This window comes from Cydia amplana, chromosome 4, assembly GCF_948474715.1.
Source record: "Cydia amplana chromosome 4, ilCydAmpl1.1, whole genome shotgun sequence".
Lineage (NCBI taxonomy): Eukaryota > Metazoa > Arthropoda > Insecta > Lepidoptera > Tortricidae > Cydia > Cydia amplana.
Genome location: NC_086072.1, coordinates 21,672,680 through 21,687,898, shown reverse-complemented (window position 1 = coordinate 21,687,898; position 15,219 = coordinate 21,672,680). Strand labels below are relative to the sequence as shown.

The 15,219-nt window shown below is 36.0% G+C and overlaps 2 protein-coding genes across 3 annotated transcripts in view; one reads left to right on the top strand and one right to left on the bottom strand.

Annotated features, from left to right (window-relative positions):
* LOC134647393 (proline-rich protein PRCC) overlaps positions 1–15,219 on the bottom strand; it is a 432,482-nt gene that overhangs the window by 95,315 nt on the left and 321,948 nt on the right. The gene's annotated exons all lie outside the window — the stretch shown is intronic.
* The window catches only part of LOC134647386 (rho GTPase-activating protein conundrum), a 122,135-nt gene continuing 114,843 nt past the window's right edge, over positions 7,928–15,219 (top strand). Inside the window, exon 1 of the mRNA XM_063501733.1 lies at positions 7,928–8,218. Within this exon, the coding sequence (XP_063357803.1) occupies positions 8,207–8,218 (12 nt within the window). The 5' untranslated portion in view covers positions 7,928–8,206. The remainder of the gene's footprint in view (positions 8,219–15,219) is intronic.

Here is a 15,219-nt window from a genome sequence, read left to right as displayed (position 1 = left end):
CGAATTTGCTCTTGTACAAAAGGACGGGACTTGAAACATTTAAAGAGCATTTTAAATTATGAATTATTTATTGATTTTGATCTCGTACATTATTAAACAAAATTATTAAAAGAATCTCTTATATGTAAAAATTTGCGCAATCCCAAACTTAGGTACCTACTATATGTTATCGGAACAATTGTTTAGTGTTATAAGTTACACATGATATTACACAAAACTAAGTATAATTATCAGATAACACAATTTGTATATAAAAATTACATAATAAGTATATGAATTTTTGATTTAAAGTAGGTACATTTTGCTTAAATATATTACCTATGCATTGCATTGCATGCATTGTATTCATTGGAATTTACCGCAATACGTAAATACAGATAAACTGTAAATGTTAGTCTAAACTTTTAAATAAAAATATTGTGTTTTACCTATAAAAAAACACGCTGATTGGTGGATGCGCAATGAAGTGATAGCGTGTGTGATATGCGCGGCAATCATATTATGACGATCGTATCAAAACCGTAACATTGTTTTATTAGAATCGACTTTTAGCTATTTATAATGTCCTTTCTCTATTTACCAATACTTAAGATACAATAGTGATACTTATGAAACAAAACAGTTGTTATCTAACGATAACTATATGGGTCAGTACAAGTAATGGTAAATACCTATCTGATTACTAATGTACCATGGTAATCCTTCAATTAGTGATAAATTGATAATGTAACATTGGTACAGGTTTACAATTATTTTCAATGTAATCCTTGTTAATCAATTCATCGTACACAACCGTTTTTAGGTTTTTATGTTGCTTACTAAAAAGTGCGGAACCCTCGGTAGGCGAGTCCGACTCGCACTTGTGCGGTTTATTTTTATCAATTACCTATATAGGAGCTGAAGCTGAAGAAGATGATTAGAAGTCGACCCCCTCGTAAACTAAATAATGCAGGAATGGAGTTAATTTTTAGGGTTCCGTACCCAAAGGGTAAAAACGGGACCCTATTACTAAGACTCCGCTGTCCGTCCGTCCGTCCGTCTGTCTGTCACCAGGCTGTATCTCACGAACCGTGATAGCTAGACAGTTGAAATTTTCACAGATGATGTATTTCTGTTGCCGCTATAACAACAAATACTAAAAACAGAATAAAATAAAGATTTAAGTGGGGCTCCCATACAACAAACGTGATTTTTGACCGAAGTTAAGCAACGTCGGGCGGGGTCAGTACTTGGATGGGTGACCGTTTTTTGCTTGTTTTGCTCTATTTTTTGTTGATGGTGCGGAACCCTCCGTGCGCGAGTCCGACTCGCACTTGGCCGATTTTTTTAATTTAAGAGGGGGAATAAACCCAGGAAATTAGAAGGAAACAAAAGTTATGGCGGGTAGCGCGAAACTTGCGAGGCACATATACCTATTATGCCAATTAATCAGTAATGAAGTTTTTATTTGCGAATATCGACATAAGCCATGCAAATACCATAATAACATGTCACATTAACACTAATCATTTCACATAGGTACCTAATTAACAATAAAATCAGAAAAAAAACAAACAAAAAGTAGTCTTAGAAATAACACATTACCAACAATTATAAAAAAAATAATTACGCGGGTTTTAACGTAATACCTCAATAACTTTGAAAATATACTACATATATGTATCTTTAAATGTTACTGGTCTGATCCTTAGCTTCGGCTATATCATTTGCTATTTATACTATTATTATAGTGCTGTGGTATTTAATGCAGCATACCTATATTCCACTCAACACTTTGTCGTGAAAGTCGGTGCAGACTTAGACGGAATCTAGAAGTCTGTAGCACGATATCTGCGCGTGCGACGAAGGTGAGAGCACCGAGTAATTGGAGAAAATCCCAGCTTATATCAATTAAATATTAGCCAACACATTAGTTATGTTTTGTTTATTGTGCCCGGGCCCGGGCGGCCAGAAAGCGTTAAGTGTTAAAACTACTAATTTATAAGATGGCTATATTGGCTATATAGGGTTCCCAACTTCGCTAAAACATAGTTATTTAACGTGAATCTATGTTTGAAGTTAATTATGCTTTGTTAAGAGGGGACTTACGCAAATCATCATTGGCCGTAAAGTCTATTACAGACTATTGAAACAGTGTCAGGTAGGGCGACAACGTTACGCAAAATAGCAGTTTTTATTAGGGTTCCGTACCCAAAGGGTAAAAACGGGACCCTATTACTAAGACTCCGCTGTCCGTCCGTCCGTCCGTCCGTCTGTCACCAGGCTGTATCTCACGAACCGTGATAGCTAGACAGTTGAAATTTTCACAGATGATGTATTTCTGTTGCCGCTATAACAACAAATACTAAAAACAGAATAAAATAAATATTTAAGTGGGGCGCCCATACAACAAACGTGATTTTTGACCGAAGTTAAGCAACGTCGGGCGGGGTCAGTACTTGGATGGGTGACCGTTTTTTTGCTTGTTTTGCTCTATTTTTTGTTGATGGTGCGGAACCCTCCGTGCGCGAGTCCGACTCGCACTTGGCCGGTTTTTATAATGAAGTTTTACTCATTTTAAATAGGGGCAAATGGAAAAAAACACCTCGCCACTAAAACAAATTCAACTTAGGAATGTTGTGTAAATGTCTCCTTACTTAAAAATATTTGAAATTTAGTTAAGTTTAGTTTAAGCAAACCTTCTTTGCATTCTTCTCTGCTTAAGAAAGCAGAATGTATTGGACATTTTTATATTGTAAGAGCTTGTTTTGTATACTCAATTTTTGCAAATGAATAATGATTGAATGATTAACCTTAAAGTAGGTACAGTTGACAGCGTACCGATATTTTCTTGTCCAAGGGATAAGTGTATCTTTTAATTTACTCCCGAAAAATTCACAGCCTGCCAAAATAATGAGAAGATTTTAAAAATAAGAATTGTCATTCTAGCAACCCTACTTACACTGGCCATATTTTAAGCGCGGACCGAGGAAAGTGGATCTCGCTATGATACCGCTGAAAAAATAACACATTGTTGCAGCTGAAACGTTCTGAAAAAGAAAACGGTGTTAACATACTCACACACGTAACAAGCACATACATGTATACTTATTTACACGCGTACAATGCCTATCCATCCATCGCAATTATCCAGAGCAGGGATGTCGCGGATGCCGATTTTTTGACATCCGCGGATGCGGATGCGGATGCGGATATTTAAAGGCTCACATCCGCGGATGCGGATGCGGATGTCAAGATAGTACCATAAAAAACGTCAAATATTACATTTTAGTAATTTTTATTTCAAAAAACCGGCCAAGTGCGAGTCGGACTCGCGTTCCAAGGATTCCGTACATTAAGTCCCACTCACGCTTGACTGCTCATTTCTAATACGTTTTTTTGGTTAATGACTAAATTACCTAGCAGTCTAGCACTTACGCTAATGCTAAGACGTTCCTGTACCGACCTGTTCCACATCCGCATCCGCATTAAATCCGCATCGATTTTATGCGGATGCGGATGCGGATGCGGATGTTGAAAATAATGCGAAAGTTCCGCGGTTGCGGATGCGGATATTCGCAACATCCCTGATCCAGAGTATTATTTTTTTATGAACAAAACAGCAAGTATACAATTTTAGTAGTTATGGAAGAAGTAAATATGATGATTTTCTTGGTAAACTTCTCATAGAGGGGGTATACAGTGTACATATTTTGCCCTTATCGGATTTTATATTTTATGTCAAGGTACCTCGAAAAAATTTCTCGAGACAGATTCAAATTTAACAAATTGTTATGGCTTAGACTGGTTTTGATACGACCTTGGCGATTGGTGCGCAAATCACGCACGGCTTCCGCTTCATTTCGCATGCACCAACCAGCGTGAGCGATGTTCAAGGTCGTATCGAAACCAGTTCAAAACCATAAAACATTGAGAAATCTGAATTAGACTCTAGTACCCTTACCAGTTACCACAAGTTTGACTATTGATGAGTTTTACTACCGTCTCTTGCTCAGGCGGAAAACATGTCCGAAACGTCGGGTAAAACAAAATCCCGCATTCTTAAAATACCTAATGTGGGAAAATCGCAAACGTTTATTCACTTAGTTGAGACTAATTATATTGCCTGTAAATTGGAAAATGTACTGGTTGAACAGGCAAAGTAACCGTAACGAGCAGCGTAATCCATACCATACATTCTGTCTGTCTGTCTGTCTGTAACCTCTTCACGCTTAAACCGATTTACTTGAAATTTGGTATGGAGATAGTTTGAGTCCCGGGGAAGGACATAGGGTAGTTTTTATCCCAGAAATCGCCTTTTAAGGGGGTGAACCCCTTTTCACCCGTGGAAGTTTTTATGGGAAATCGTTAAAAAGCAGATTGGGTAAAAATAGGTACCCAAATTACTAACTCCACGCAGACGAAGTCGCGGGCAAAAGCTAGTAAACTATACAAATAGAACTCATCTTTTTGCACGTCATTGTTTCAACCAACTTCCTTTCCTACCCAAGTTTCCAAGTAATCTTCAGTGAACCGTTTACGGCCGATTATCATCGGAACCACGTACAGCTACAGTCGTCTCTCACGTCGTACAGTCACGTCTGAAAATATCGATACGGACAAAGTGTCAAAAATAATAAAAATATGTAATATAAAATATGTGTTTTCTTTGTACGGTTTGCGGTTGTCGGAATGTGTTGACATTGTGAGAAAACGAAACAAAAATTTTGAAATATCCGTCGTCCGAGTAAACATGTGCTCAAAAGACGGATGTTGAAGTAAATCTAGATTCAAGACGTCATTCACTTGCAGTGAAGCGATGGAATGTCCTGGAATATCTGTTCTTCGAATTCCAGTTCATTGTTATAGAATTACAAGCAAGATTACAGGTGGCCCAAAAATACGTTGACAAAACAGTAAAAAATAAATAATTTTTTTCTTAAAATAAGTCTTTTTTAAACAAAACGTATTAGGTATCTTCAAAATATTCTCCTTTGGCTTTAACTCCACATTTTTATAGTTTTACTTTAATTAAATAACAATAGATAATAATATATGCATAGGTAAGTACTTGTAATGTCAAAGTGCAAAGTTGCTAACCTCTGACAATACCTAACCATTTTGGCTAAGAAGTCGTTTTTGCAAGCGTTTCTCAGCGGTCGTCAACCTGTTGTTTTTGTACATAATCTAGTGGGGCGAATCGACCCGTGAATCTACGTGACAATGACGGGTAAATGCATCAGTCGATTTAAGCGTTTACGACAAAGACAAGTGATTTATATAGAGTGTCGATGTCCATTCGAAAACGGATTTCTTAATTCCAGACAATTTTTCCCAAACCAAGACACAACTTATGCAAACAACTAATTCAAATTAAATAAAAAATAGAAAAACTCACCGCTTTAGGCAAGATTCGAACTTGCGACCTTTCGGAACACCGGTGCAATCGCTCTTAACCAACTGAGCTATGCTATTAAAGCTTACCAGAAGCGTGTGAATATTTCCATTTCTTCCTTTGTGTCTACCCACTTTAGGGAGGCGCATTGCAAATTTAGTCTTTACTTTTACCTGTCTCTGGCTTATCGTTGCCTGCGGTAGACATGGTAACCGCCAGACAGTTTACCGTTACTGCAGTTATCCTGATGATTTGTTTTTAATACGATTAGTGACGTCACTGATGCCGGTGATAAGTGGTATACAATATGTCATGTGGTTTTTGTGTGAGTTGTCATTAAGAAAAGTTTCAAGTTTCTTAATGAGTAGTAGAAGACTATTTAAAAAGAGTACCTACTTTATAAGTTACTAGCGACAGTAGCGACTCGCCCCGGTTTCGCACGGGTTACACTAAACCTTACATGTATTTGCATCTTATCAGGCTATTTTTATAGTTCAAGTAGAAGATTTCCTACTCGGAACACGATACCGAATATGCTCTTAAACGGATCCTCACTATTTTTGTTACACCCTGTGGCCTGTATACTTTTACAAGCAAAACTTGGAGCGATAATAAGTATGGGAAAAGTATCGATAAATGAGTTTGTCGATATAGGAACTTGGTTTTTGCCCTGTCATTTAATTTTGCCCCCAAAAAATTACATTAATGGTAATAAATGTTTATTTAACACCCTTGGACCGGCTTATCTCGGTCTGTGAGTCTGCATGCGTCACGAAAATCCCGTACGTACATACTACAATACTTACCTATCTACATATTTAATGCGCTACTTCTCTTATCGAGATGAGATTGACAGCCGTGGAAAAATTCTTAAGTGTCAATAAGGAAGCGTACTTATTTTGTCACTATTGTGTAAAATTCGTAGTTTCAATGAAATACATTGAAATATACGAGTAAAATATTAACGCATACCGAATAGCAAAGTTGCATAACTATTAAAAATTTATAATTTTGGATTATTTTATTTTTTCTCATGGAGGACGGATGCACTTTGACTAGTGTTGTTGTTACTTTTGTAATTATAGTGATTGGAATAAAATAAAATTATATGAGTTTTTAAATAAATAATTATACATATAATCTGCGGTAAAAAGTAGTGCTTTAATTTTTTTGTCTATTGTCTATGTTAATTTAAAAGAACAACTTTTGACATCGTGTTTTGTGACATCAGTGCTATTGTTTTGTTTTTTACAAGATTAATGACATCACTTGTAATTAAGCTTGGCCAGCATCAATTGAACGTGGACTTGATTAGCTGTTCAATTGAATATAACTCTTCATATTATTGTCTTAAGGTCTTCTATTATGAACCATTATGTTTACCGAGTGTTCCAATTATTGATTCTAGTGGTCCATCTTTATTTTTCTCGATTCTTTCGCAATTATAAAAGTCACATTTTCTTTTCATTGTATTTTTCTGTGAACTCTATTACATTTATAAAAGGTTTTTTATTGAATATCAAAATGAATTCGTTGAGTTCTTTAAGAACTATCGTGTGGTGTCTACAGTTTTTGTATTTGGTGTACGAGTAGTATGGTATTGTTTAAACTCATTCACACTATTGTGGGTGTCCAATGGTCGTGACACGGTGTTATAACCGGTCTCAGATGCTGGCTGATTTAGTAACAATTGTATGCACTGTATTGTCTGCAAGCTATGGGTATAGTATCTACTTATATGTTGCTTAAGTATACAGAATTAGCATGCGCTTCATACCCGTTCATTATTGTCTGTCAACCTCTTCCCTGCGATGTTTGAGTCAAATATTTCAGAAAAAGGTCCCTTCTCTGGACAAAACACTAAAAGTGTGCGACACAGGTGTATGTTTATTATATTTTTCTTATTTGAGTTCCACAAAATGCATCCCATCGTCCCAACTGTAAGGGTTCAGCGTAAAAATTTGCTTTAGATTATCTTAACTTTGCTATGTGCACAGGAAAGACGTGATTAAGTTAAGCATACAATAAAATGTGTATGACTCTTATAAAATGTCTATCACATGGGCCATCGTCATACACTTATCTTAAATTACCAATGTGAATGTGTATAGGGTAGGGTTTGATTTATCATTTTATTTTTCGACTAAACCCTTCAGTGACGACGGTGACCATCAGAATACCCATCATTATGATCCTAATAGTGATGGCCCTATTTGCCATATTTTATTCGTATGTCGATATGTCTGTAAGAAATGAACATGATGTCTGGAGTTGTAGGCATCCATAGGCTACGGCGACTGCTTACCATCAGGCGGGCCGTATGCTTGTTTGCCACCGATGTGGTATACAAAAATGAACAGTTGAATGTGCTTTAATAAAAAGAGGAGCTGCAACTTCACACGTGTATAAAAACTGATTTGCTTCAAGGAAATAAAAGTTACTCACAAACAGGTATCTGTCAGTTTCTTTGTACCGATTTGATGTGGGATTCGAAATTCAAAGGCAAAAAACATGTGAGGCGACCGAGGGGCGAGCGAGAGGCGGCGAGACGAGAAACGAGACGTCAGTACCGCGCCAACCGTCACCGACGTCCTACGTGTCGTCCGTTACAAGTTTTACGTGAAAAACTTATCGAGTGCTATTTAATATCGAAAAACAAATCGAGTTCCATTATAATCGAAACGAAGTGCTGTGAAACTAGTGTGGAGTTGGATTCGAGTTAATGCTTCAATTAGTTTAGGTAAAAGTGAGTGTGTGGACGTTTCAATCAGAAGTAGATTAGGCTGTATGTACTGCTAGCTGTTTGTGACTTGTGAGCTTGAGGCGTTACGGATGTTGAAGCTGGTTAGTGTTTGTTTTGTTTTGCACCTGTCCCGTAGTGCTTATGTTGTCAATGAACATGCTTTTACAGGATTGGTCAATGGGCTTGGCAACTGTCAAATGTTTTTGTAGATTACGCCAGCATAGGATTTACCTGTCACTAGTTTTGTTTAATGAGATTGGGTGAAAGGGTTAGCATCCAGGCCAAAAATAATATATATTTAAAAAAAAATTGACACTGTTGATGTTGGTAGGATTAATAGGTAAAACCTATGCTGGCACCACATGTGAAATACCTACTTCGGCCGGCCAACCCCATTGGTATGACACGTACGTCCCATCTCCTTTCACTGCATAAGTGCATCCTGTAGCCCAATCTTGCCAAGCATGTATGTTCTGTACAAGCTTCTTTATGTTAACTGCTTTGAATGATTTTTACAGCGCGATGTCCAAATTGTTTATTTCGTGACATATCAATATCACCTACCTTACACATCCGTGGGAAAATTAGGACAAATTTGAATTAAATACTAGTATATTCTCTTCATTTAAGCTAAATTATTGGCATAAAATAAGCAAACCAATCGTTTGATTAGTCCCTAATTTTTTTTTATCTTGGGCAAAATTATATTTAGAAATGTTTTCTAGTTAAAAATTTGAGACTTGCCAAAGAATTGCCTCAAAAACAGTCTCATCAAACGTATCAAAACACACTACCGTACGGTACTTTGCTTTGGTATTTTATCTTCCTCACTACTACACTTCAATCCTTCTGATATCAACGATAAGCGTGAATGTACTCCGATAATCGTGTTTAAAGCGTAAGAATTGCAGATTCAAATCGTTTGACCTTTTGTTTGCAACCTTGTCACTTCCTGTTCCTTGCCCTTTTATGTTTTTCATTCTTTATGATAATGATAATGTTAACTAATTACAGTTTACTTACTTAATAAAACTTAAAAAAAATTGTCTTGCTAGAAAAACAAAACAGTCATAGTCGTAATAACATACCAGTTTCTTAAAGAACCTACCTACCTGCAAAAATTGAGTGGCTGAGGTCTAAAAATAAAAACCTATTGATTCACTCGCAGGTTTTTCCCCACAAATGACATTTAGGTAAGTATCTATTATTATTCTATTCTTTTTATAAAGGCTGTAAAATTGTAAATCGATACGTTGTCATGTAAATCTAAATAATATATTTGATATAACTATATAGCTAATACTAGCTAATAGCTAACATTTTTCAAGTGCCTGAATTATTACATAATAAAATTTGGTAATTTAAATTTTTTTTTCGGGTTATATCGACTGTTGCACATCACTATTTTAAGAAAGACACAAACTTGTAAATACAAAATGTATTATATTTTTTTTATAGGTATTTATTTTTATATTTTAGCCATTGCGTATGAAATTGTACTAAGTATATTTGTAATAGATATATGCTGCATTGTGTAAATTGTGTTTAGTTTGATAGACCGATTGACAGCGCATCCGACAGCTGATGACTGCAAGTGTAAAATAAATAGTAATGCACCTGTTGCATAAACTTATGGAAACAAGAAACAAGTGTGCTCTTTTACGTAACACGACACCACATGTTACTGTAGACGAAACATCTGGGAATAAGTATTAGGTAGGTACAGGCAGCGTCAAAAGTTGCGGGTCAGACTACGCGTCACCTACCATTCTCTAATATTCTTCGTCCCTCGCGTTGTCCCGGCATTTTGCCACGGCTCATGGGAGCCTGGGGTCCGCTTGGCAACTAATCCCAGTAATTGGCGTGTGCACTAGTTTTTACGAAAGCGACTGCCATCTGACCTTCCAACCCAGAGGGTAAACTAGGCCCGTATTGGGATTAGTCCGGTTTCCTCACGATGTTTTCCTTCACCGAAAAGCGACTGGTAAATATCAAATGATATTTCGTACATACGTACGAGCCGGGGTTCGAACCCGTGACCTCCGGATTGCAAGTCGCACGCTCTTACCGCTAGGCCACCAGCGCTTCTACTTACCATTCTCTAATAACTTGACAAAAAGATTTTTTTTTTCTTTATATGTATCTGAAGTTGCAGGCGTCCATAGGCTATAGTGACTGCTTACCAACCGGCGTGCCGTATGCTTGTTTACCTCCGATGTGGTAAAAAAAGTAGAACAATTAGACAGTTACATGTAGACGTACTACTGAACGCGAACTGTAGAGATCAGCAGAGCTGGCAATCGTTCACAGAAAACGAAATGAAAAGCGTAAATTAATGTATGGAAATGATACGTTTCGTTGTCGATGTATTGTCAATTTGTCATCTTCGCTTCGCTAGGCCCCCTAGTGGACTACTATATATACTTTAGACGCATCCGCTACTATTGATGGCGACTGTACGAATTTCTAAAAGAAATTTCATGAAGGTAACTTATATATATATAAGTAACATACGTATACGTGACTAGTTGTTGTTTATTTTCTTATTTTCCGGTTCTTGGCTGCTCTCATCTCATCAAAGACTTGACTGTCTTGAGCTAAACTAGGTCTAGACATGAAAGCAGATATCAACGTAGATTGCCTGTCTTTCTGTTTATAGATATCTGGATAACTTTCACGTTGAAGGCTTTCATTTCCATCAGTTCTATCAATTAAATTTATTAGATTAACTGAAAAAATGAAGCCAATATTCATAGCAATTTTAGTTACCTACTTAATCTAAAATTGCTTTCATATTAAATTTTTGCGATGAAATTTCAATACTAATTATAAAGTTTTTTTTTATATTTACGCAAAGAGAAAGGCGAAGAAGAAAGAGAATAACACTTTACTTATCCAGATAAACCAGTGAGTTATTTAAAATGTTTTATTAAATCAGGAATACTTATACAAAAATTTGCAATAAGAAAAAAGAACCGGATAATCGTCTAGTACCTGCCGGCTGCCCATAGAAAAACACCTTTGAAAATTGAAACACCAAAACGATTTTGCAAAACCCCAATTTGAAACGGTGTCTTTGCACTTGAACTTCTTTCAAACAAGCGCTTTGTTGTTGTCGGCTAAAATTAGTTCACCATAAAATATTGAGAAAGACTTTTCCATGGCGAACAAGCAATAACAATAAACAGCAAAAACATTGTGCACAAAGATACGGCTGTTACATTAGACATGCCCTTTGCGACCTTGCCTTTAACGCTGATTTGAGTATTTCGGCCACATTTTCGGTGAAAGTGAGAGTAATTGTCATTTTTGACCATTCAGTTGTTGTAGATTCAGGTTGAGACCTCTAGCCGCCCTCGAATTAAATCTTACTAAGACAAACGCAATTTTGATAGCTATGTCAAAATACAGATTAATACAATGGAACGGAAGACCTTTTTGTTGGTCTCTGGGTGGCTAGAGGTATATTTTTTTAGTAGTTGTTGGGTCATGTGGAGGATCTTATGAATTGAAATTTCTAGTTAGCTCTTAAGTAGGGTATTTCTTACTTGCTTGCATTATTATGTTTTCCTTCGGATTTATCACTAATTATATTGTGTTGTGTGATGGTTATCTACTTCACGCCCAAAATAATTTTGGTGGCAACTAGAATTCACATCTCGTAAGACAATAAGGATCTCGACAAAATATATCTAGTAGAACAGTCTGATCTGGACATTTAATTGTATCGAACGACAGATAACTAATCACCTTATCGCAAACAATAGAAACCTCATTGTCAGATCTAGAATAATCTAACCTGGACATCTTGAGTCCAACGTCGTCGACAGACGACTAATCACCTCCCGCAAATGATAGAAACCTCATAGTCGGCTATCAACTCATCTGCCCCACTCACCCATATGGCGTGCGTTGGATTAATGTACAGCCACATTAATCATTTTAAGCTATTACTATTGCTTACCCGACATCAGCTGAACCAGACCCCACTAAGCATGACTGACGAAAAATGTATTGGAAAACTCCTTTGATTGTTTACCGTTTAAATTTCCAGTTTTAAATTTACGATTAAGTTCCACTTTTAAACTGGTTATTCAATGTCACGGTCTACATGCGTGGTGGAATAATATACCAACCCTGGGTGTTTGGTAAAACTTGTTAAATGGGCAAGGTCACTTTTCGCTTGTATAACAACTTGGAACAATAATTGGTCCGATTAATGACACTATATTTAAATGCAAGTCGACTAAGCAGAAGAAAAGCTTGGTTAGCGATTGTAATACCACCAGTGGCTGGATGAATGTAGGTACGCGGTTTCTACAGCGCAACTCAACAGGGCTGTCATTTATTTTCCCTATTTTTACCCATTTATTCGAAGAAATTCCGACTGAGTGTTTTCGCCTTAGCTATAGTCATAGCTCGCAGAGACCCTGACAACTTGGAGAGACTGGTGATGATGGGAAAGGTGGACGGCAGATGGCCTAGAGGACCAAGTTCAACAAGATGGTGTGACCAAATATCCGCCCAGATGGACATAACGCTAAGCAACGCTTTCCACAAAGCAACCGACAGAGGATGTGGAGAGCTGCCATAGGGAAAATTAGCAATCGCATTCACGATCCTCAGCAGGGAGCGACTTAGAAGAAAGTTTTCACCGTCCGGGAGTGCATTTCCGAAAATAAAGTAGTCTATGTCCATTTGTTCATTGCCAGGGTTTAAGATTTCTCCATGCTAAACTTCAGCTAAATTACACAATTACATTCCTCTACATTACATATTTGTGAAAAATATGATTTTAATTAGTGACAAGTAAAATTAAAAGAAGATCCAACTGCCTTTAGATCAAAGTTCATTCTTAATGTATTGTGTTAGCTAGTGGTGGTTATTTTACTAGTAAAAGTAAAAAAAGTAGATTATCCTGACAAATATCAAGTGCCAACCCTGCTCACCGATATGTAATGTAATCTAATTACTATTCGTGATAACGTTTCGTTTCACGACACCGCCGATTCGCCATTACGTTAGATAATGCTCTAATTATATTTCAGTTGCAGAATCGCTGAATAAATAATTAAGAGACGTAAATTGCACTCATTTTCACTTTAATGTTATATAATAGTAAAAAACGCAATAAGTACTTATCTTATATACTTACTAAGTGTTACTATGTAGATGTAAGAAAAAGAAAAGTTTTAGAAATGATTGTTACTAAGGACTTTTAAGTAAAAAAATCTATAAATAAAGATAAAACACATGCAAATCTGTAACTAGTTTATCATTTCGGGGCTACTAAAACATAGACATACATAAAGTGACGACACAGATAATTCAGAAAACCCAAGCAAAATTGAATCAGTGCTACATAGAGTCATCGATCATTACGAATATGTCGGACGATCGATCGAGAGCAGATATCATTCTGATAGATAGAGATAATGGTGGTGACCTTGATGTGCTGGATGACAAATATGACACACACTCGTCATGATGACGTTTCTCTTTTGTTTTAAATGCACTCTAAAGCGAAGTGGGTCAAAACATGGTCAATATATGCGGGAAAACTGGTGTCGTTCCCGTAGATGATGTTGTTGTTGTTAACGCTTTAATAAATAAAGAAAATAATAAATAAATATACGACATTTTTACAAAAATTGACTAAGCCGACTGTAGGTAAGTTCAATAATGATTACTAATGCATTTTATCATACAGATTTTAAGAATTGGACGGTTTGAACACGTAAAATCCATTTATTTTATGATGTTTAGAAAAACGTATGACGATAACTGATAGGTAATAAAAGTTTATGACAAAAATAGATAGAGGAGTCTCGCCTGTTGAGAGAAGTAGAAAGTAGGGCTTATTTTTTTTAAATTATATATTTCCATAAATTACTGAAAATGAGATACATATACTGCAACTTTACTTATAGGAATGTATGAGAATCAATGCATTATATAATATTGCATTATGTGACTAGTTAAGTTATTTAAATCCCTTAATCTTTGGAAAATTCTGAATTGTTTTTTAATTGAATAAACGTTAAATTCGCGTGGCAAATAATCAGTAAAGTGATTTATCTCATTGATCTTCCTGGTAGTATTGTGTGTTTACTGGTTAATACCCTTTAAGTCAGATTGTTAGCACGACTTCTCAACCAAGCTTCTCAACAATTAGTATCGTCTGTTCGTAGGAGTGAAGTCACAAATTGTTTTTACACCTTTGATGTGTATGGAATATTAGAGTATGTGCGGAAAGAAAAGAGTCGTGTATTGGATTCCAATATTCCATACATTTCACGACTCTTCTCTTTCCGCACAGACTAGTCGGTGGTATAAATGAATTACGACTGGTTTTACGCTTAGTTCAAGTTCAAGTTCAAGTTCTTTATTTGGCCAAGTAACAAAAAAACGTTACATCTAGCGAGTCAAATACAGGTCATTGCTAAAACTAATCATGCAATGTCTTAATAGGTAGATAAAATTATATAAATCAAAATGTATCATTAACATAGTAAATGATCAAATAGGTACGTCAATTTCATAGAGTGTATATAAAAGTATGCTTAGAATTATTTTATACAAGAAAGTCATTATTTTTCATTTTATCTGTAAATTCATTGATTGAGTAAAATGGGGTACATTGAAAGAAACGTTTAAGTTTACTTTTAAATTCTATATATGTTAAATTCGTTATTTGTAAAGGCAATAGGTTGTAAAGGGTAACTTTTAGGGATATACCTTGCTTAAATGTTTTTATTAGCTTTGTCGTAGGAACGCATAGCTTATCCTTATTACGCGTGTTATATGTGTGAATGTCCTTCCGTGTTTTAAAATCATTTTTACTTCTATGGATTTCTAACAGGCTATTAAATATAAATAATGAAATTACTGTCATAATTCGACTTGTTATAAAGAATTCTCTGGCTGAAGTGCCTTTGCGTAAACTAAATATGGTTCTTATAGCTCGTTTTTGTGATATAAGAATTCTTTGTATTCCAACGGCATTGCCCCAAGTAGCTACGGCATAATTTAGATGAGCGTGAACAAGTGCGTAGTAAGCCGATATAAGTGTTTTACGATTTATTAAGGGTCTCAGTTTTGA